This window comes from Mytilus edulis, chromosome 3, assembly GCF_963676685.1.
Source record: "Mytilus edulis chromosome 3, xbMytEdul2.2, whole genome shotgun sequence".
Lineage (NCBI taxonomy): Eukaryota > Metazoa > Mollusca > Bivalvia > Mytilida > Mytilidae > Mytilus > Mytilus edulis.
This window is the reverse complement of record NC_092346.1, coordinates 27,321,642-27,343,211: the sequence shown is the minus strand read 5'-3', so window position 1 is coordinate 27,343,211 and position 21,570 is coordinate 27,321,642. Positions and strand designations below refer to the sequence as shown.

General features: G+C 30.8%; 1 protein-coding gene and 1 long non-coding RNA gene across 8 annotated transcripts in view; both read right to left on the bottom strand.

Annotated features, from left to right (window-relative positions):
- Positions 1 to 110: 110 nt before the first annotated feature.
- LOC139516126 (coiled-coil domain-containing protein 175-like) overlaps positions 111 to 21,570 on the bottom strand; it is a 175,156-nt gene continuing 153,696 nt past the window's right edge. For 3 of the 7 annotated variants that reach the window (XM_071305998.1, XM_071305999.1, XM_071306002.1), the window contains 9 exons: positions 13,611 to 13,742; positions 12,768 to 12,906; positions 9,996 to 10,075; positions 9,228 to 9,380; positions 8,577 to 8,679; positions 7,040 to 7,083; positions 6,218 to 6,380; positions 2,964 to 2,987; positions 111 to 433 (listed from right to left, as the gene is read on the bottom strand). In XM_071305998.1, the coding sequence (XP_071162099.1) occupies positions 168 to 433; positions 2,964 to 2,987; positions 6,218 to 6,380; positions 7,040 to 7,083; positions 8,577 to 8,679; positions 9,228 to 9,380; positions 9,996 to 10,075; positions 12,768 to 12,906; positions 13,611 to 13,742 (1,104 nt within the window). In that variant the 3' untranslated portion in view covers positions 111 to 167. Of the gene's footprint in view, positions 434 to 2,963; positions 2,988 to 6,217; positions 6,381 to 7,039; positions 7,084 to 8,576; positions 8,680 to 9,227; positions 9,381 to 9,995; positions 10,076 to 12,767; positions 12,907 to 13,610; positions 13,743 to 14,729; positions 14,866 to 17,498; positions 17,562 to 20,005; positions 20,078 to 21,570 lie in introns of all 7 variants that reach the window. The other 4 variants (XM_071306000.1, XM_071306003.1, XM_071306001.1 and 1 more) reach the window with 4 other exon arrangements.
- Positions 10,866 to 12,429, bottom strand: LOC139516129 (uncharacterized). Its single transcript, XR_011662917.1, has 2 exons — positions 12,265 to 12,429; positions 10,866 to 11,987 (listed from the first exon to the last, which is right to left on the bottom strand). It is a non-coding gene; the product is annotated as an uncharacterized lncRNA (long non-coding RNA).

Genomic DNA, 21,570 nt, shown 5'->3' with positions numbered 1-21,570 from the left:
TGAATTTACAGTAACTTTTAACAATAGATACCAGGAAAATACTTCTGCTCACAAATAATGCAACATTATATGACCCTCATAATGGATTTCTGAATAGGTTGAATGATAACTAAAAATATAAACAAATTTATTTCATATAAATAACAAACAATATAAATAAGAAAATATCATTTTGTTGCTTCATTGTCTTTTACATCTGATATTGTTACAACTTTCCCTGAAGCCACAGTAGGCGGCCGAGAATATTTGTCCTGAACATTAGGTGTAACCATTAAATCACGCTCTTCTTGATCTGCACGAGCTTCTAATGCACTAAATCGTCCTTCACTTGTCTCTGGTCGCTTACTTAGATGATCTAGTGGGTCACGGCGACTTGTTCTACTAACTGACCTTGACCCTGTGTTATGTGGATGTCTGCTTCCTACAGGAGTATCTGAAAAAGATTAAGAATAATTTGTGAATTTTATATATGCAGTCTGCATTCCTAAAAATAAATTTATTTTCCCCTCAAATTTAATACAGTTAAAATTTTGAAAGATGAAACTTTGTTATTTCATTTTTTTACATGTTTACTCACAATTTTACTGACCTATAATTTTGTTAAAAAAATACATGTACAGTGGTGATATATTGTAATATGAATACATACAATTACAATCATGATGGTAAATTAAAGAAAAGCAATTTTTAAAACAATCTTTAAAACAATGCCATGTATCCATTTGACAAAATATTGACTCAGTAAACCTATTTGGTTTATTATTATGAACAAGTCAATTTTTTGGCTATAGAATGATTTTAACACATTCTAAAAATATTTTGTTTTGTTATTTAAATTCAAGTTAAATAGTATTTTAAGACCAAAATTCTGTAATAAGTAAAGAAGAAAAAAATCCTTCTCCCAAAATCTACTCATCTAGGGATCAACACAATAGCAATTCATTCTTTCACTAAATAAAACCAACTTATAAGTATAAAAGTATGAAAATCTATTGGCACTTTGATGCTGATGTTGGAGACCACCTGATATAAGTTGATAAAAAAGAATGTTCACATATATCAAACATTTACAGTCTAAATTCCTGTTATAACCATGAGCTATATCAAGATTCAGCTAAAAATCATAACATCTGGCAACTTCAAACATGAAATTATATTGTGGTAAAAGATGGGAAAATCATTATATCAACAAAGTTTCTAGCAAATGATTGCCAATTCATTTCAACAGAAATATTTCCTGAAGGCTGCTGTACTCAGGACTGAAATGTGTTTGGAAAATTGATCTGTTAATGTTAATAATTCAAGTGATCATCACTAATATTTACTACAGTCCAGGTGAGCTGGATGTGAAAAACACTAAGATCTTTAGTCCAGGTATGCTGAAAATCATCCCCCTTTAAGTACATGATTGATAAAGACACATAAAAATTCTGAACATCTTTTAGGAAGAGGGCTATTCATAGTACATCAATATCAATTTTAGATGTTTTTACAACATTTAACAATAATGAGAGCAGTTGGATATATGTTAACAACCTAAAAGGCAAATGAAATAACATAAGACAACTCTCTAAGTGATCTGTAGTGGCCCTGTTGCAAGGCAAAAATTCCCCCTTTCTGAGATCCCTTATTTTCTAGGGGCAGACAAAATGTCCTTTTCTTCATTCTGGTAGACAAACCTATTGTAGTTATTAATTTGTCCTAAATATGCATGAAATATTTGCCACTGGACATTAAGCAAGGAATAATCAATCTAGAACATAATCAGCTTGCTTCACAGTAGCTTGTAGAAAATATGAATAAACCCTATATTCAACTCAGATAAAAGTACTAGGTAAGAGATGGACCATACTAATATGAAGGTGTTATAGACACAGGAAAATATCTGAAAAAAGGTAGGCAAGAAATTGTTCTTCAGGTAATAAAAGATGGTTGAAAGGTTAAGGCAAATTTTACACATGGTATATAATAAGATTGCCTGGTGTTGAATACAGATGTTTTTGTTAAAAAATGGAAGCAAAAACCATTCTAGTGTTAACAACTTTCTTATAATTTAAATTTCATTAAGAGCTTTTCAAAAAATTGTCTGGTGTGAAAATCAGTATTTGTATTTTGATACAGAAAACAACCTGAGTTCCTCCTCAGAAACTGAAGTTTTAACACAGGAATTTTTTAAAGATATCTCATGATGAAATTAAGTTGTAACATCCCAGAATATTGGTAAACACATAAATGGCTTTTGATGCAAAAAGGGATACCAATGGGAACATAATTTGTTTCATATCTGTTCATGCTATAAATGTGGAGATTTCTATATTTTGTGAAATATAAGTCTATGTTGTGATTGCCTATTTGTGAAGTTTTGTTCATTCAATGGGGCATTTTTAATGATGCAACTGTATAAAGCAATTGACATGGCAACTACAACAGAACCGGAAAAACCATGATGTTCGAAAATTATAAATTCAATTCAAATAAGGCTGTTGTCTGCTCTATGGTCGGGTTGTTGTCGCTTTGACACATTCCCCATTTCCTTTCTCAATTTTATTTTGGAGATTAAGATAAAAAAGATATTTTTTAAATAGTTCTACGTTTTGCTCATAACTGTTTGCTATTTGTTGAAAGCTTTTTTGAATCGAAATTTCGTAATCTTATAAAAGATTATTCATAGTGAGAAAAAAAAATCCACAATAAAAATCATTTTAATGACAGTATTATTGAAACAGAATTTAATTGTGAATTTGTCAATATATTCTTTTTCTGAATGTTTTACTATTGTTACAGGAAAAAGTTCCAAATATAACATTAAGGACTTGTAATATGATTATCAATGAGACAACTTTCCAGCAGAACGTGGTTTTTCATAAAGTAAGCAACTTTAAGTATTCTTTCAAAGAAAAATCCCCAAACATCATGGATTTTACTTCTGAACAATATCAACACAGTGAACTGGTAACCAATACCTTTTAAAGTAACTTTTTTCTTTCCTAAAAAAATGAAAATCTATAAAATTACTACGGGTGTCTAGTACTTACTACATGTATACAATGATGCTGAAATAAAGTCACATGCAAATAAACCAAACAGAATATTAAACTGTTTAATAACTCCTCTTCTTACTCTATAAAATCAGCTTGGATTCATTTATTTATGAAAGGAAAAGGGATTTATTTGGGTCAAAACTCTGAAAAACAGGTTTTCAGCTTTTAAATGATAAAAAAAACCCTTAAATGATATTCAGAGTTCTGAGGGGTGTTGTGACACTCACCATCTTATGTTAGAGAATGAGGTTTGTAGTGAAATATCATTAATCAATCAGAAAATTCTGAAAATGGGACTTTTAATGATTCTCCTTTTTTTTTTTTTATTTCAACAGAAAAATAGGTCAGAGTGACCAAACCTTTACTGAAATTATTGTGAAAGGAAAGCAATGATACACATACATAGATTCTTGACCTAAAACCTTAAGAAAAATGTATACAAGTCTTTTCTGACCCAAAAGTTATTGATCAAATCAATACAGAACTGTATAAAAGAATTATACTGATTGAAAAACTTTAATTTTGAACAGATATATCATACTAAGGAGGGGTATTTGCAAAAAATACCAGTCGAGAGAATGTTAAATTTTGCAAGCCGTAAGGCGAGGGAAATTCATTCTCAAGACTGGTATTTTTCGAAAATACCCCTCAAGAACATGCTATATCTGTTTAATTATAAGGAATGTCTAAAACGCATTGACGATCGTGACGTTATAAGCGTCCAGTCGGATAGTGTATCTTTTTGCAAATACCACGGCAGAGAGGGTAAAAAAGGGATATCCTTTTTGCTAAACCCCGGCAATGTTAAAAATGAAAGATATTCATTTGATAGCAGTAAATTGGTGAAAAATATACTGGCTATCAACCAATCAAAACCCAGGATTCTTACATAAGGTGTAATTATCTGAGAAATTCACTTTTACACAAAACTTAACCAAATCCTGAGGTATATAGAGTATTATTATATGACTATAAATTTTCTGTTTTCTCATTGGATTAAAGCATAGGAAATCCTCTTTGATAAAACATTATATTCACCGCGTCAAAAATCACAAGAGGTTAATATAAGATTTGGAACAGCGTCCGTGTACCTAAATATAGAAATGGTGAATTCTTGTTAGCTATTTAAGGGATGTATAAATGAAATGGTTTTTAATTGGACGACCGAATAAATATCAACCAATCAGCGCTCTCATCATAAAATCGTTTCGATCTAACAGACGACAGTTACATGTTTCCGGCAACAAAGTATGGCTGGAGCAGCAGAAGTAGCTACTGAAAAACGCTTTCCATCGTTAAATAATGAGGAAATTAAGAAGATTTTGATAGAAAAGGATTCTAAAAATACTCGCCGATCAACATCAATATATTTCACAATCTAAAAATATGAAAATGACACTGAGAACTAAAGAGTCATATAATAAAGCAATTGTTGACTTTTGATATCAGTTGATACAATGATTTATCATATACTTAGCATTGATATGATAGCTTTTGCATATGTGTAATGAGCGGAAGTACACAAGCCATAATTGCCCACCCGGGCTGATAACCCATATCAGGGGCATCTCGTGCACAAAACCCATAATAGTGCCTCTCGTGAAAGTTACTTCCGGTGTTTCCGGTATCGGTTGTTTACTTTTCCATTGTGACGTCAGATATTTTTTATGACGACGTCAAAATTTACGGGAACTTTTGTGGGGTAGTTTAGTACTTGCTAACAAATGCCATTGACAATTATGAATCATTTTATAGTACAACAAACATGGAGTAGTAATGATCATAAAACTCTTCCAAAATTTCAATGTTTCAAAATGCCTCTATAGGAAATGTTACCAAATATAAGGAGGTAGTGATGCTGTTGTTGAACAATTATAGTATATTTGATTCATAATTTAACTTTTTTATAAAGTTTTTGATTGTTATAGTTATTGCATTTATTTATTTGCCTTACATAAAACTATTGTCGGAAGTATATGATAAAGCGATTAATACATGGCCTTTTCCATATCAGCCTGGGTATCATCCCTCGACCCATATCAGCACCTCGACTCCGTCTCGGGCTGATATGGGGGTCTCGGGATGATACCCAGGCTGATATGGAAAAGGCCATGTATTAATCTCTATTTATCAACCCCAGATGTGATATTCACCTCGGCCGTTGGCCTTGGTGAATATCACATCTCTGGGGTTGATAAATCATTGTATCAACCTCATCAAAAGTCAATAATTGTATAATATTATTAATTCGTATATTTAAACAAATTTGATTCGTTTAGGGATAGTCACATGTTAAACTATATTTTCAAAGGCTGTGATCGATTATTTGACGAAAAAAAAATTTCAAATACATAAGATGTCCAAAAAAAAAAAAAGTAAATGAAATAACAACTAATATGTTGTTATTGTCAAGGGGACAATGTAATATCTATAACGTTTCAACAAACCTAAATGACGATTTTGATACAAACATGGTCAGAAATTAATAATATATCAAATATAGCCTAAATATGAGGTCAATACAGGATATATCAACCCAAAAAAGTATATCGGCCTCGGACTTCATCCTCAGTCAATATACTTCTTTCAGGTCAATATATCCTTGTATCGACCTCATACAAAGACTATATTTGTATAATGTCATTAAATTGATAGATTGAATAAGCGCATGACAATAAGGTAAAAACATGAACAGAAGATATATTTTCAAAGCATTAAATATACAATTAAAAATTAAAATAGTTGTGAAAGAACACCACTGCAAACAGTTTTTGAAGTACAACATTCAAATGAAACTGGTTGTGCAAATGTAGGGTCATAATGAGTGCTAAATTCGCCTATTAAATTTTTAAGGCAGTAAAATTTGAAATTAATGTTTCTTTTTTTCAAGTGTAGTATTCTCTTTATACAAAATTATAAATATTTTCGACTGAATTAACTTAATATACATGTTTCTTTGAACTTTTCAGTATTTCATATCTTCTAACATTTATCTCTGGTCTTCTGTCAAAACCTGTTTTGGCAATTGAAATCAATATAACAGTATAAAATATTTATAAACTAGAAACTGTTTTTCTTTCCAATATCTAATGTTAGAATGCAATGAAGTGTAAAAAAAATATCTACAAAAAAAATCACTTACTGACAACTAGTGGCAATCTATACAAATATCATACCTTTTGGTCTACGAGTTGACAAGTTGTCAAGGAAACCACCTAACATAAGCAGTTCATCTTCTAGTCTGGAACTTATCTCTGTGATTTTGTCCCTTCTCTCGTCTGTCCTTCCAAGAATTTCACCAAACAGTGCCAAAACTTCCTGATCCTTTTCTGCAAAGTTCTGAATTTAAAAATAATACAATGTACCATTTAAAATTCTTGAAGCCATGATGAAGATCGTTCTAGCATTTGTGCATTTTCATGCTGAAATCAACACTTAGTGTTCCAGTAAAGGCTATCTCATTCAGATCTCATTATAATGAATGTAAGAGAGTGGGATTCAGGTTGTTTTATTTTTGGATATGGATTATAGTTAATTTGTAGTTGTATGTTCATTTGATGTATGCAAAATACTCATAGAGGGCTGTGGGCAGTTTGGTGAGGTCCCTTCCAACAATGCCACATCCTATTAAATTGAATATCCGATATATAAACTTTTATAACCGACCATGCATAATAACACTACTGTTAACATGTGGCTGCTTCATATTCTATTACTTTTCTATTTTTATTGCATGACAGACAGCCATTTCTTTTAAGATGTTTCACATACATTTTGAGTGTCTTAAAAGCATGCCATAATGTGCTATGCTCATTGTCAGTGTGTCTTTAGATTTTCACCTTCTTTCATACTGATCTTTGGTAGGTTACTGCTTCATTAAAAACTACAACTTAGCTTGTTATTTTTTACTTATTTTATCCCAATTCTAATATGTAAATATCAAATTTTTAGCTTAGCATAAGCTGAAATTTCACTCAAACTACAACTTCTCAGCTCACCTCTTGAATCTGATTATCCACATCCCAGCTCTCCACTAGATGACCTAAAAATGGAAATATTGGTTAGTTTTTTTTAGATGCTTGTCATTTCAACATCAAAAGAACAGTCAGTATTATCTATCAAAAAACATAACTGACCTATAACTATATTCACATATTTCATATGGTCCCTTCAGGTTCCCTATTTTGCATCAATAGATTTTACAAAAGAGGCTTCAAAATCTATATATGATAGTATATTGATGTCTAAAAATATCATAAGTACAAGTAAATAAGCAAGTTCACGAAAGTAATCAGAATCATATTAAATCACAAGGTGGTGAAGGAATCCCCTATTAAGGATGTTTGCTGCTCTATTTCAAAATAAATAACTTTCCATAAAACTAGTATATATTGATAGAGGATTAATTGAGGAATAAAAAAAGCCAACAAAATATAGGGGTCAATGTGCTTGTTTTCGAGATATTATCCATATGAATTTTGGCGGGAAAATGTTCCCTCTTGACTTTTCATAGCTTAATCATTGACCAGTTAAAGTTCTCAAATACAATTGAAAAATAAATAAAATTTCTTAAGACTTTTACAAATGGCTTATAATTATACATGTTAAAGATTTGTAAAAAGAAAAATGGGGGTCCATGACTCCATGGGCAATTTTTTTTAAGGCATTCAAATGGATAAAACCAGAGGATTATGAAAATCTGACAAAAATTCCAAAATATGACAAGCAAACATCCTTAAATGGTTTAAAAGTCTACATAATTCAGATAATTTTGTTGCTTCATTTGAATTGTATCACATTTTGTCATGTCAGGGTCCTTCATAGATAACTATACAGTATGAGTTGTGAATTTCATTGAAGGCAGTACACTGAACTGTTAGTGAATACATTTATGTACTTTTGGTAAATAGTAACCTGAATAATTCAGTCGTTATATTCAGCTGATCTACGAAGGCTACATTAACGCCTGAACATCTTCCTCGATCAAGACCGTCAACTGGAATTTTCACACCGCTTTGCAATATGGGAATTTTGATTTAAATTGGCAGCTAAAGAAGGAGGAGTTCCAGAGCTTATTGATGTTAAATGATGTAAACTGATGTTAATTGATGTTAATTAATTATTATCGGATTTGTGTTAATTGAACACACATGTTTAGTAAGACAATTACAAGAGAGTTGCGCAGACTCATTATCCTGATCGCCGCTAATTGGCTCTCTCTCACAGAGAGCAGGCGACGCGGCCAATGATCATAAGGAGTTCAAGCCCTCGTGTGGGAGAAAATAGGACACGGAAAGGGCTTGAATTATTCGAGTTAGGTAAATAGTTGTCTCATTGGCAATCATACCACATCTCTTTACATCTAAATTATCTCAGCAAGGGATCAAAGCCAAGATCAGGAAAAAAATTGATAAACATGCAAACTGGCTGATAGAGAAAATATGGTATCTATCTATGACAAGGAAGTGAAAAAGAATTAGAAATGAATTTCCCTCAAATCTTTTTCTCTAAAACTTGAAAATTGTTATCAAATACCTTTAGATTCTTGTAACTGTAATCCCAACATATTCTTGATCTTTTCATTGTCAATCATCTGTTGGTGAATATCTGTTATCTCCTTTCTCAAATAATCACATCCCTATGTATTGAAAAGAATAACATGCAAGTACATTAAAAAAATTAGCATCCAACAGTTAACTGTGAATTCCTTATTAATCATGGAATACCAGTTTTCATGTGTACAGTCAAACCAAGAGTTATAAAAGAAACGAGTTCCAATTTACTATGCATTCACATATTTTATCTATCCAAGGGCAATAACTAAAACAAAATCCCTTTTTCATTCTTTTTAACTTTTTATAAATATCTTTAGTGAATTAAATGAAGGATCGAGGGCAAATACAATGCAATTTCCGATATAATTAATATTTCCAAGTGGCATCTTTTTAAAATATTTGATCGGCACTGATTTTCGAACTTGTCTGAGATATTGCTTATATAAACCTCTGATATGTTTCATAAAAATCTGGCAAGAAATGTACACACAAGATTGCTTATAATGCAATTTTCACAAGTAAATAATATTTTCAAGGCATAACCAGCAATTTAAACATGCCTTCCCTTGGTACCTTAAAAGTTTTTAAAGAACACCTCTTACATTAGATCAATTTGGTATGCCCTTATTACCTCTTCAAATTTATGATTCTCTTCCAAGACAGATCTCAATTTACAACCAGCAATGTAAATATCTTTTTCAAGTTTCTGCCGATCTTCACCATGTCTTTTAAGCTGAAATATGGCTTCATCTCTTTTCTTTTTTAAATCTTTTTTAAGTTTTTCCTGGAAATAAATAAATCACTAGTCCAGTTTTAGGAAAATATGATTAGGATAAATGGTACAACTTATGTATTGACCAATTTTCTTGGTTATTTCTATTAAAATTGATGGCTGTTTAAATTCCAGTGGCAGCTATTACATGCATATTCAGGATGAGAGCATGTTGATTGGATATTATTATGAAGCCTTCTTGGGACTTGATTGACAAATTGAGCAGGATTTTTAACATGCCTACCAGTCTTGGCAGATAAGCAGCAAATACTAATTTTGAAGACTTTGGATTGACATTGAAGGGTAAAACCAATGACCACCTTCACTAGTGGCAAATATTCCAACATTAAATTAATTTGTAACAACAGCCTTTTCTGAAAATTGTTAGCTATCAAGATTTTAATGAGTCTGAATCACTCACCTTTTATCTATGCATAATACTAATTTAAAATCTGAATATTAGAAAAATAAAACTTAGAAAATATAAAAGCATTATGTTAAAATAACCAATATCAAAATAATGTCATCAATTTTTTCATTCAATCAACTCTACAGGTATGTTTTAATTTCTGCTTTTAAACATTTACCCAGAATTCATTAGATTCTGAAACTTTGAAGTGACCTTACCCTTGGTTCTGTCATTTGTTGTTTTTTCATTGTATCTTTGTGGATGCTGTCTTCTAACTGAGATTTTTTCTGTCTCATCTCTGTAATAATCATTTACATGCATACAAAAAATTCCAATTTTATAAAAAGTATATAAATATTCAATTTGTTTATTGTTAATACTCCCTAGTTAAATTATATCACTTAACATAATACAAATGAATGTATGTATCATTTTTCTAGCAATTAGTGTTTTCCTGTCTTTGACAAGTTAGTGATTACATATAAAAATGGGAACACCTCAGTTTACTTTTAAGTACATGCCACATGAAGACAAATTTTGAATCTTGAGGTGTTTTTTTAAATGTTAAAATTTCTGGGGTAAATCTCACACAGTTAGCATGGTTAACATGCAAAGTAATTGTTAAAATTGTTGATTACAACAAAAACCATTAATATATATACATTTTTCAATGAGTTCTTTTAAGAATTAAGATTTTTATTTTATCATATTCTATAGATAGTTTTCCAATCATGCTGTAATATCTGTTATTCCCATGGTAACAGTTTCAACTTTTGTAAAACCAGAAAATCTAGCAAGGACAGACTATAAACTATTCAACGTTGGTTATAAATCTGCAAAGTAATAATTTTTCATGACCTTCACCAATAACTAACTAACTACATATGTAGGTTCCTTGTATTTATAAAATCTTGACCTAAAACATCATGTTTGTCTATAAAAAAACAGTCATAAAAGAGATAATGTCTTATATCCTCGAATTATGTTTATCCCTGAATAACTTGGCTATGTCTGACTTATTTGAAGTGAAATTCAATGAAGAAATCAGCCTATTATTGTACATGTAATACATGTAATATATTTTGTACTTTTCTTTTTTTTTCTCTTTCTACAAGTTGTTTTAAAATTTCAATATTGCAGCAATCATAATGACCACATTTAACAGACAATATATTACCCCATATCCAAAAATGCCAACATTTATCAGACAATTTGTAACGCCCAACCCAAAAATGACAACATTTATTAGACAATTTGATACGCCCAACCTAAAAACGCCAACATTTATTAGACAATCTGTTACACCCAACCCAAAAATGCCAACATTTGTCAGACAATTTGATAAGCTCATTCCAAAATGTAAACATTTATCAGAAAATTTGTTAAGCCCAACCAAGAATGGCAACATTTATCAAAATATTATTGCATCCAAACCCACAATGACAACATTAATCAAACAATTGCCTTATCCCACCCCACATTTATCAAACAAATAGTTGTACCCAATCCAGCAAAAACAAACTTTAAAAATCATTTAGATAAGAAAAACCAAACTGGAGGCTCTCAAGAGCCTGTCGCTCACCTTTATTTACTGTTGTTTTGGAGGAAAAAAAATCACAATTAACAGTATTAGATACCTTAATAATAATTGAGGCCAAGTTTGATTTAATATGTCCTAGTAGTTAAATCAAAAGCAGGTCAGCCCATTGTAGTCTTGCAGTAGTTATAATTATTTTTGACCATTTAAAATTGTTTAATTTTCCCTTAGACTTCTATATTGAACCCCTATGTTCTATTTTAAGCCATGGCGGCCATGTTGGTTGGATGACAAGATCATTGGAAACAATATTTCCGATTAAAAGTTTGAAGTATGGAAGTTCCAAACCTTGTAGTACAATTTCATTGAGATCCATTCCATACCCTTAAACACAAGTTACTGTCTGGAAACTCATAAAATGCTTGTTTTTGACCCTGTTTTTACTCTTTTTCCTGAACATTTTGAGCATCTACCCCCAAACTCAATCCCAGACTTTTCTTTGTAATCTGGAAACTTGTGATACACTTTCACACAAGTGGTTGCCTGGAAACTACAAAAATGCTGGTTTTTGTCCCCTAATTCCTGAACTGACGGTACCATTACCCCAAAATCAATCCCAACCTTCCTTTTGTTGTATTGAACCTTCTGACAAAAATTCATGGAGATCCATTCACTTAAGGTGGTACCTAACACTACAGGGAGATAACTCTGTGAAGTCATCTAAACTTTTTAATTACGTTGTGTTGTAAAGGGAATATTAAGCTTCTAAATGATCAAAATTGGTGTTTGTCAAACTGCTATATAACCAGTGTAATTTTTCTGGCAAAATGGTTGGTTAAACTTTTTAAATTTTTTTACATTTTTGTTAAAGGGTCAAAGAAAATGCATTGTCAAAATTTTATGAAAATTAAATGAGCCAAATTAATTTTAGCGAAAGTGTTGGGTACCACCTTAAACTAAAGGTTTTGTCTAGAAACTTTTAAAATGTGTCTTTGTATGACGATGACGAAATGTCAGCATTATACAAACATAATTTTTTTGCAGTGGCATAAAAATAAATGTTGCATCCAACCCTTCAGTGACAACATTTTACAAACATGTTGCTGCATCCAACCCTATAGTGACAACATTTCACATACAAATTCCTGCATCAAACCCTATAGTGACAACATTTATCAGAAAAATAGTGGAATACAACCCCATAATGACAATATTTCCCCAACAATTTTGGGGCCTAATAACACAGTGACAGCATTTTCCCCACACATTGCAAAGTTAGCAGAATTTTAATACATAGCTGGTATGTGATACTATAACTATTCCACAGCTGTCGTCTGGGACTTTATCACTGTGGCTCAAATGATACTATAAATAAATCACACACACACACAACACACTCTACCATCTGAACCTATGTGATGTTTCTATAGAAACAGAGACAGTATCAACATACTAGCTATGCTACGTTTTAGCACATCGTATTCATTAGTGCGATTCTCAAAAAACTTCTCTAGATCTTCATAAGCTGGCGTCTTCTCTTCAATATCGTTCTTCCTATCAATAATAGCTCGCTCCATTTCGGCAATCTCTTGCTGAAATACAAAATATGTAGGAAATAAATAATATTATCCTGATTAAGAGTAATTTCTCGCAACTTGATTTGCTGATATTGTTCTAATAAGGTTAAAGTTTTTGGTCCAGGTAGTTTTTGATGAAGTTGAAATCCAATCAACTTGAAACTTAGTATACATGTTACCTATGATATGATCTTTCTAATTCCAGTGGCTGATCCAGAACTTTTCGTAAGGGGGGGCCTGCTCCAGTCATGCTTCAGTGATTCACTATATAATTAACCAAATTTTTCCCACAAAAGGGCCCCCCCCCCCCCTGGATCTGCTTTGAATTCTACTGCCAAGTCAGATTTTGTTATCTCAATTTCACGGTCCACTCAACATAGAAATTGATAGCACGAGTGGGCATCCATGTACTTTGGACACATTCTTGTTTTATAGTCCTAATATTTTTCATTTTTCACAGTATTAGTACTATAAGATTAAATATCTAAATATATTAGGTTGCTACTGTCCTAATTATTGAATTTGAATATAAAAATATAGAATATATTAAAATCAGGATAAATTCGTTACACAGTGTGCAATTGTCCTAATACAGAATTTATCGGGTTAATAATATTTATATCGGGTTTTAATCTCCTATACAAACAGAGTTATCGTTCTTTCAACTTTGTCTGTATAAGAGATTGGTTGGGTTTGGCTTTGCCTCATATCAAACTAACCTCATATCTAGCAACTTTATATTTCATAGCATCAAACATGTTTTGGTAGTCATCCTGAGCTTTTGTCAAGTTGCCCTCCAAATCTGTTATTTCTTTTTCATCTTCCTTTAGTTCTTTTTGTAATGATGTTCCCTTAAAATATATAAATAAAATGTCCATTTAAAGAAAAATTTTCACAGATTTCATCAATGGCCTTATAAAATGAACAATTAAATTATGACCATTCTTGGTTTAATCACTTTTACACAATACCAGTAGTTTTATTTTTTTGGCAATCTTTTCAGTTTCATTTTAGGAGTTTGCACACACTCATAGTTAAAATAACAAATCTTGCTAAATATTTATAATTAATTAAAAAATTGTACATTAGAAAATGTACTAGCATTACAATTTTCAGTAGATCGTCTTAAAAAAAAGGTTAGAAGACCCATTGGTGGCCTTCGGCTGTTGTTTGCTCTATGGTGGGGTTGTTGTCACTTTGACACATTCCCCATTTCCTTTCTCAATTTTAGACTAAGGTTGATAATAAGTAACACAGAATATCTTATATAAAATTTGTTACAAAGAACTAATGATGAAGAAACTATCAAAGCTAACTCCCTTTTCTTAGTTTTAACCTTTAACTGTCATGCTTTACTGAATTATTGGTCCATTTTTTTCAGTGTCATTTCCTTAAATCCTTCTATCCATTTTGTTGACAGCAACCATCTTTCCATTCATTGTAAGCATGTCATATCCTAACTCAATAATGTTTTGGCAATCTCCTTTACTTCATAGATGATCAGGAACGGGGGTCTAGGAATTCTTATTACTTTAGCGTTAGTCAATTATGCAAAATAGAAATTAGTTTAAGCATCTTCTTAGATAAAAATGACCATAATTTCTATTCCCAATGAATTGATGGAAGTTTTCAGCAACCTTGACTGGCTATACATCCCTTGCACAGTCGGTACCATTCCCAAAGAGAGGTAGGTGGCAAGGTGGAAACTTTTCCATCAACATTCTAAAGATAGTAAAAGTGTTTACCTTATTCATGAGTTCTAGATGTTGAACTTACCTCATTAGTAAGTTCTAGATGTTGAACTTACATCATTAGTAAGTTCTAGATGTTGAACTTACCTCATTGGTAAGTTCTAGATGTTGAACTTTTCCATCTTGTATCTGAGTATTCATCTGTGTGAGGAATGTATGGTTATCCATCTTCATTTCCTCTATGTCTTTAGATACATTGTTTTTCTGGTTTTGTACATTCATTCTATAAGAAAAATAAAATTTGTGGTTTTAAAACCATGTCATAAACAATTGGGGCACAATGAAAAAATCATATATAAAATTTCCACATTTAATAATATACAAGTACATTCTTCAACAATTTTTTTAAGCAGACATTTATGTCATTCATATTTTGATTTGAATTCAAAAATTTCATTCAGATACATGCTGAATTTATTGATTCTATGATTGCAGGTACATTTACTATCATTACACAAATGTATATGCACTAATATCTTGAAAAACTTTTTAATACTGTACTATATATCATAGTCAACACAAACATAAAAAAACGCTATCCCTGAAAAAATTGTTTTAATGATAGATATACATTGTATCTGAACTTATAGGTAACTATTAAACAATAAAAGAAAACTTGATATGCCATTAATAAAAGTTATACAGATGAATAAATATTTTTTTATACATGCAACTGTCGGAAAGGGTAACATCACAAAACTTAAACTGCACTAATAAGAGTTAACTGAAAGATAAAACAAATACTACTGAAAATAAAAAGTATTTTTATTTTTCTTTAAAATATTAATAGCTCAATAAAAACACCATTACATAACTCATCAGATTTTTTCTCTCTCACACAGATTAATCCATTACTTGCAATTTGATTATTATTTTGCAGGGCCTATGTTTTATTTTCTAAAACCCTTTTCAAATAAAATAATGCTGATATCAAAAACAAAATTTCACAGGCAAAGCTCAAGATATATAAAAAAGTTTCTATTTTTTATTTCAATCACACATATTTTTTTATAAAAAAAGGTTTGAAAATTGGTTAGTACAAACAAATGTCAATGATTTCCATTGTAAACTAAACAATACAATGTCATTATAGTCCATGCAATTATCTACCTTATAATTTGCAAATGCACTGAAAGTCATTACGTTACATCAAAAAAGTTACATCATATCCATGATCTAATATTTAAAATTTATCTAAGACCATTCCCTTCTCTTCACAAAATTATTCAGATTGATGCATATTCGTTTCAGTGTTAAGAAACTTTCTTGTGGAGTATATTAATTTTTTTAGACCATTTATTTAAAACTCATAGGGACCAATGTTTAAATACTACCATAACAAACCACCGACCTTATGTAAAAAAAAATTGAAATATTTTAATAAATTACCATAAATTTGTTTTGACTGACAGGGATGGAAACACTAACAAACAAAAAACATTATATAAAAACAAATGCATAACTTATAAATTTAAAGTCATTACAATGAGTACTTGCATCAATCAAATCAAACTCTTCCAAAATAGACCAAGGAAAGGGAGGTAACTTTCAATGTGAATGAAAAAGGGGAATGTAAAATATTTAATTCTGAAGTCTTTTATTAATGAATGGGAGCCATTAACTGCTTAGACTCAACATCTTAATCTTAGGTCACTAGGTAACATTATTGCCATTGAGACACCTCTTCACAAGATACCAAATGACACAGAAATTAACCCTATAGGTCACTTTACAACCTTCAACAGTGACCAAAGCCCAATAAAGTCTATTTTCTAATATCTGTATATGATGATGGATAAAAATGGAAAATTGTAATTAAGAGAAATAAAGAAACAGTGTTTTCCTTTTTTCACTAAGGTAAGGTGGGTGTTTTAAAAAAATAACTTGCAACCGGGTGGTTTTTTTTTTAAATGTCCAACCTTTTTTAATTTACTGTGGGGGTCACAGAAATAAAGGTTAGTATAATATTCACATTTAATGGAGTTGAACAAACATAAATAGAAGTAGTCATATTAATTGTCAAATATTCTTTGATTTTATTTTTTTTTAAATTTATCTCTTTTATCTCTTCTTTCATTTACAATTTTATGCATCAGCATGGATTTAAGGCCTTTCGATCCAGGTTTCTGTCCTGTTTCTTGCTTTTGTGCCGTATTTTTGGCACACAGAACAGCTAGTAGTATCCTTCCTCTGTGACTATAAGTCATTTGAAGTTTTGCTCATATTTGTCTTCACTTGCGTGTCTTTTCCGTTGTTTGGTTGATTTTTGTTCAATTTCCACAACATCAACATTACTATCAATTTTATTTAACTTATTTGGTCTAGTATTTTCTTTATCATCATCGTCATCTGCCTTTCTTTCCCCCCGATTGATTAATGAAAACATTGAAATTTGACGATTGGACGCCATCTTTGTCAATGAAAACAAGGCGGGATTAGTATTCAAATTTTAACGGTACGGAACCGAAAAAAAATCCGGATTTTGAAAAAAAAGCCGACCACCTCCTAAAATCGAAAGGTGGTCGGCTTTCAAAAGAAGGTGGTCGGCACACCCGGCTTAAATGCCGAATGGAAAACACTGAGAAATATAAGATTAGCACATCTCACACTATTGTAATAGTATTTCAGCATTCAAAACTACAAATCACAAAATAAAAGTTATAAATTCTATTCATGCAACAAAATTGCAATTGACAAAAACACTCGCATACTTTTATTCATGCAATAAAATATTAAGTAAAAATGTTCATTCTCTTTGTTAATGAGCAGTATTTTCGATTATATGCAATGAAAATTCTTATTATTTTTCATCACAACAGCATTTGTTATCCTTGCATGAGCATCATGCTACCTTACCCAAGAGAGTCATATTTCTTCTTCTGTCGATCTTTTTCCTCTGTTCTTTTTTCTAATGCTTGTCTTATTTAATAATACAATACAAATGAGAATATATACCTTAATTCTTTATTCTATGTGGTCAAAAACAAATATAAAAAAGAAGATGTGGTATGATTGCCAATGAGACAACTATACACAAAAGACCAAAATGACACAGACATTAACAACTATAGGTCACTGTATGGCCTTTAACAATGAGCAAAGCCCATACCACATTGTCACCCTTTTCAACATGGAAAAATGTCAACCATTAACCTATCCATTCAAATTAGGACAATTTTCTTTCTATGTGAAAAATGTCATACAGCACTTAATATTTAAGAATATAAATTGCAAGTATTAAAAAATTGCATCAAATACTTTGTTTTTATATTTTCACTCCAAATCAGCTTGCAAATTGCCAATAGTTCGACTAAAGAATACTTTACTCTTTCTTCCATTAAAACTGCACTTTATACATTAGTTAGTTTTCATTTAATATGAGGAAAAAATCATACATTTACATCTGAATATTTACACTGCCCAAAAAAATCAAGTTTACAAAACACACTCACACTTATAAATGCACACCGATAATGACAGTTTCAAACCTAATTCATATTAATTGAGCAAGAGCTATTTCCTTGCTTATTTAAAAGGAAATGTTTGAGCCAAAAATACCCAGTTTATATGATAATGCAAAATCATGAACATACAATGTCTCAGAAATTTTGAATACATGTACTGATCCATAATTTTTTTTAAAAATATTTTCCAGATGGAAGTTGCAGACCAACGATCTAAATAGTGGTATATTAAATCAAAGTTCCATTGCACAAAATTTAACATCACCGTCAAACACTTGGCAGCTAAAAAGGAACACATGTTAGTTTAACACACTTAAAAATTAGCAATTAATCCTGGATTATTTATCACAAATTCCTGACTAGTACACACTATGTAATAAATGATATTAAAATACAAAAGTTATACAGCTAATATTAGGATTTTCAAACATACAATAATTGGAAAACTAGAAAAACATAGATTACCTACAAGCACATATATATATGCATTACTAGTGAACTGGATATAATATTCGGGCTTTTTCACACATAATTAGTCTATTGTTATATCCAGGTCCCTTATACTCATATGATTTTTAACCCCCATAACAATTACCAAAAATACAAGAAATCTACATGGGACCTTCAAGACAGCTTTTGGTAATTCTCAACTAAGGGGGGACCATGAAGACTTGGCATTTGAATGGTAAAAACGGTAATAAATGAAAATATTGATACTTCTAATTCTATAATGAAAATTCAAATAAATATTATTTAAATAAGCAATGAATTAGCATGTTCACCATTTCTTGTATGGAGGAATAAAATACTTTTGATCGCACTACACTGTACAGGGTAGACACGGTTTGTAATGGTGAAAGTTCCTCCATCGTTCAATTTTCATCTATGGAGATCCCCGAGTCTTATATATAATTGTTACATATACATATAAAATTGGGAATAATCACACATTATAAGTTTCTTTCTTCAGAGCACACATATAATGCCATAATCATCTGTTATGTGTGTAAAAAGCTTGTTCATTTAAAAAAAAAATTGTCACCTAGAGCATTATGCAACTGTTATAAGGGTTGGCTCAAGATATAACTGTTATATGTTATAAGCAAATGTCACTGGGGCTTTTTCACAATGTTAGACCAATAAGATATAGCTCCGTCACCAACCTTACCGTGGAGGAGAAGGTGTGGGTGTAAGGGATGGCTCAGAATATAACCTAACAAACTCTTGCTCTTTGTTCTTCTTCTTCTCTGCTATTTGCTTCTCAATAAGTTTTTCAAATGTCTCTCTATGTTATTAGAAAATATGACACACTAACAGGGTTACAAAAATATTACTCCCTTACCGTATAGCAGGTTATTTTCGTGGGTGTAAATTTTCGTAATTTTCATTGAATAAGGTATATGAAATATTTTTGCGGTTATCATTTTGGCAGATTCAAAACTTTTTTAAATACCTTTTCATGTGCACACTTAAATTGGCGGATTTTTTTTAGTGATTTTGTTTTATCCATGAAAATAAGCGAAAAATTTACACCCTGCGAAAATAACCCAATATATGGTATTACATTTTCATTCTTGAAATTTTCTGTTATTTTTGTAATTTCTTTTCTGTAGCAAGTCTTGAAGTCAAAGATAATAAGTAAAATTTGTATGCAGAATACGTCATGTGCATAGTGAAAAGTGAAGTGCATGCATGTGTTGTAGTAGTTATTTATGAAGTGCAAATCTACATGCAGTGCGATTAATAATAAAAAACTTCTAATAATTAAAAAAAGTTTTGCTCTATTACATGCAATGAGATAAAAAAAAAAAACCACTAAAAATTTATTTTCTTAACTGTAAAAACTGTGTTTTATAAGTGCATGCAATTACATGAATCTCAATCTTTCCTTTATATTACCTCTCTTTCCTTTCTTTATTTAGCTGCTCTCTGAATTCTTCTATCTGTTGATTAAGTTGTGCAAGAACTGCCCTAAAAGTAGTGAGTTACAAATTTATGAACTCAATGAATGAGTATCACAAATATAAAGAATATGAGTAAAGAGGCACATCTTTCTCTTCATCCTGGTTCTTTAATATAATTAACTTTAATGTATTTTAAGAATCAAAACGAAAATCTTAAAATTGTAGCATTGTGTGAAACACTAGCTTTACTTACAGATCTGGATTCTTCAATAATTCATAAAATTGAAAACGGTAAGTAAATTTATTTCAAAATAGGACAACAGGCCTCTTCTGTGAAGGATTGTAATTTCAAGGAAATAGGTTAATACTGTTGGTTAATTATCATTCATTGGATAGCAATTTTCCCTGGATTTCATGGGTACAGCTGAACCACAAATCAAATGGTCCAAGGAATTACAAATTTTGTACAGGCTTGTTTTTTAAGGCCTTGGCAAAACGAAGACTTTTAATATCCATGGAAATGTAAGTTTTATAAATGAATTTACAGTAGATGAAGGAATTCTGCTGCAGAACCACAATTTATGATAATAATGGATAAGTGAATGGTTTGGTCATGCAGAGGGAGGTGTAACATAATTTGGTAAACATTTTCCTTCACACTGCTATGTCTCAGTGAAAACCTGTAAGACAACACATGTCATACAACACATGTCATACAACACATGTCATAACACACATAAAGTGAGACAGAATTCATGCCACAATATTTTGGTGAAGAAAACAAAATCAAGTTACTGTAAGATATTCAACCACTGGACCATGCATTATATAAAGACTGCATAGTTGGAATAAAAAAAAAATTAAAGTCATTAAGGGATAAACAGTTTTCCAATTTTTAAAAGTTGATTAACAAAAAGACTACATTGATTTTTATAAACTTCAGCTTATTTTTTTTTAGACGTTAAATTATCTCCCTTTGGTATATCTTTTTTTCCCCTTTTAACCTTATGCATGTATTACATCTATGCAATGCTTGATAATTTATTAAACATATTTTCAATTTACTTTTCTTTCTTAAATTTCCCTTTATACATACCGGTATCTAAACTTTGAAAATACAAATTTAAAAAAAGAAAGTGATAGCAAACATTTGCGTTTGATAAAGATTACACTCTTCATTTTTTCTAAATACCCAGCATGCCTCAGTAGATTTACAGTGTAGGGGTATGACAACATCATGCTCTGGGACTTACTCATCCTCTTCTACTCCCTTCCTAATAATATTCAGTGTATTGCTTGTAATGAAAACTCATAAAATAAACATTTAAGAAATAAATAAATACTCTTTTTAACAACACTTCAACTTAAGGTGGCTCGGGACTATTCGACTGCGCATAATTTCACGCATGAATTACAAAAGTATTTGTCGTAATTTTTTTTCATATTTTGATTGATTAGAAATATTAAATCATTGTAGTTATGTGACTAATAGAATATTTTCGTTATTATCGGTATTTTTTAAAGGGTCAAAATGACATTTCACCCATTTTTACCATTTTC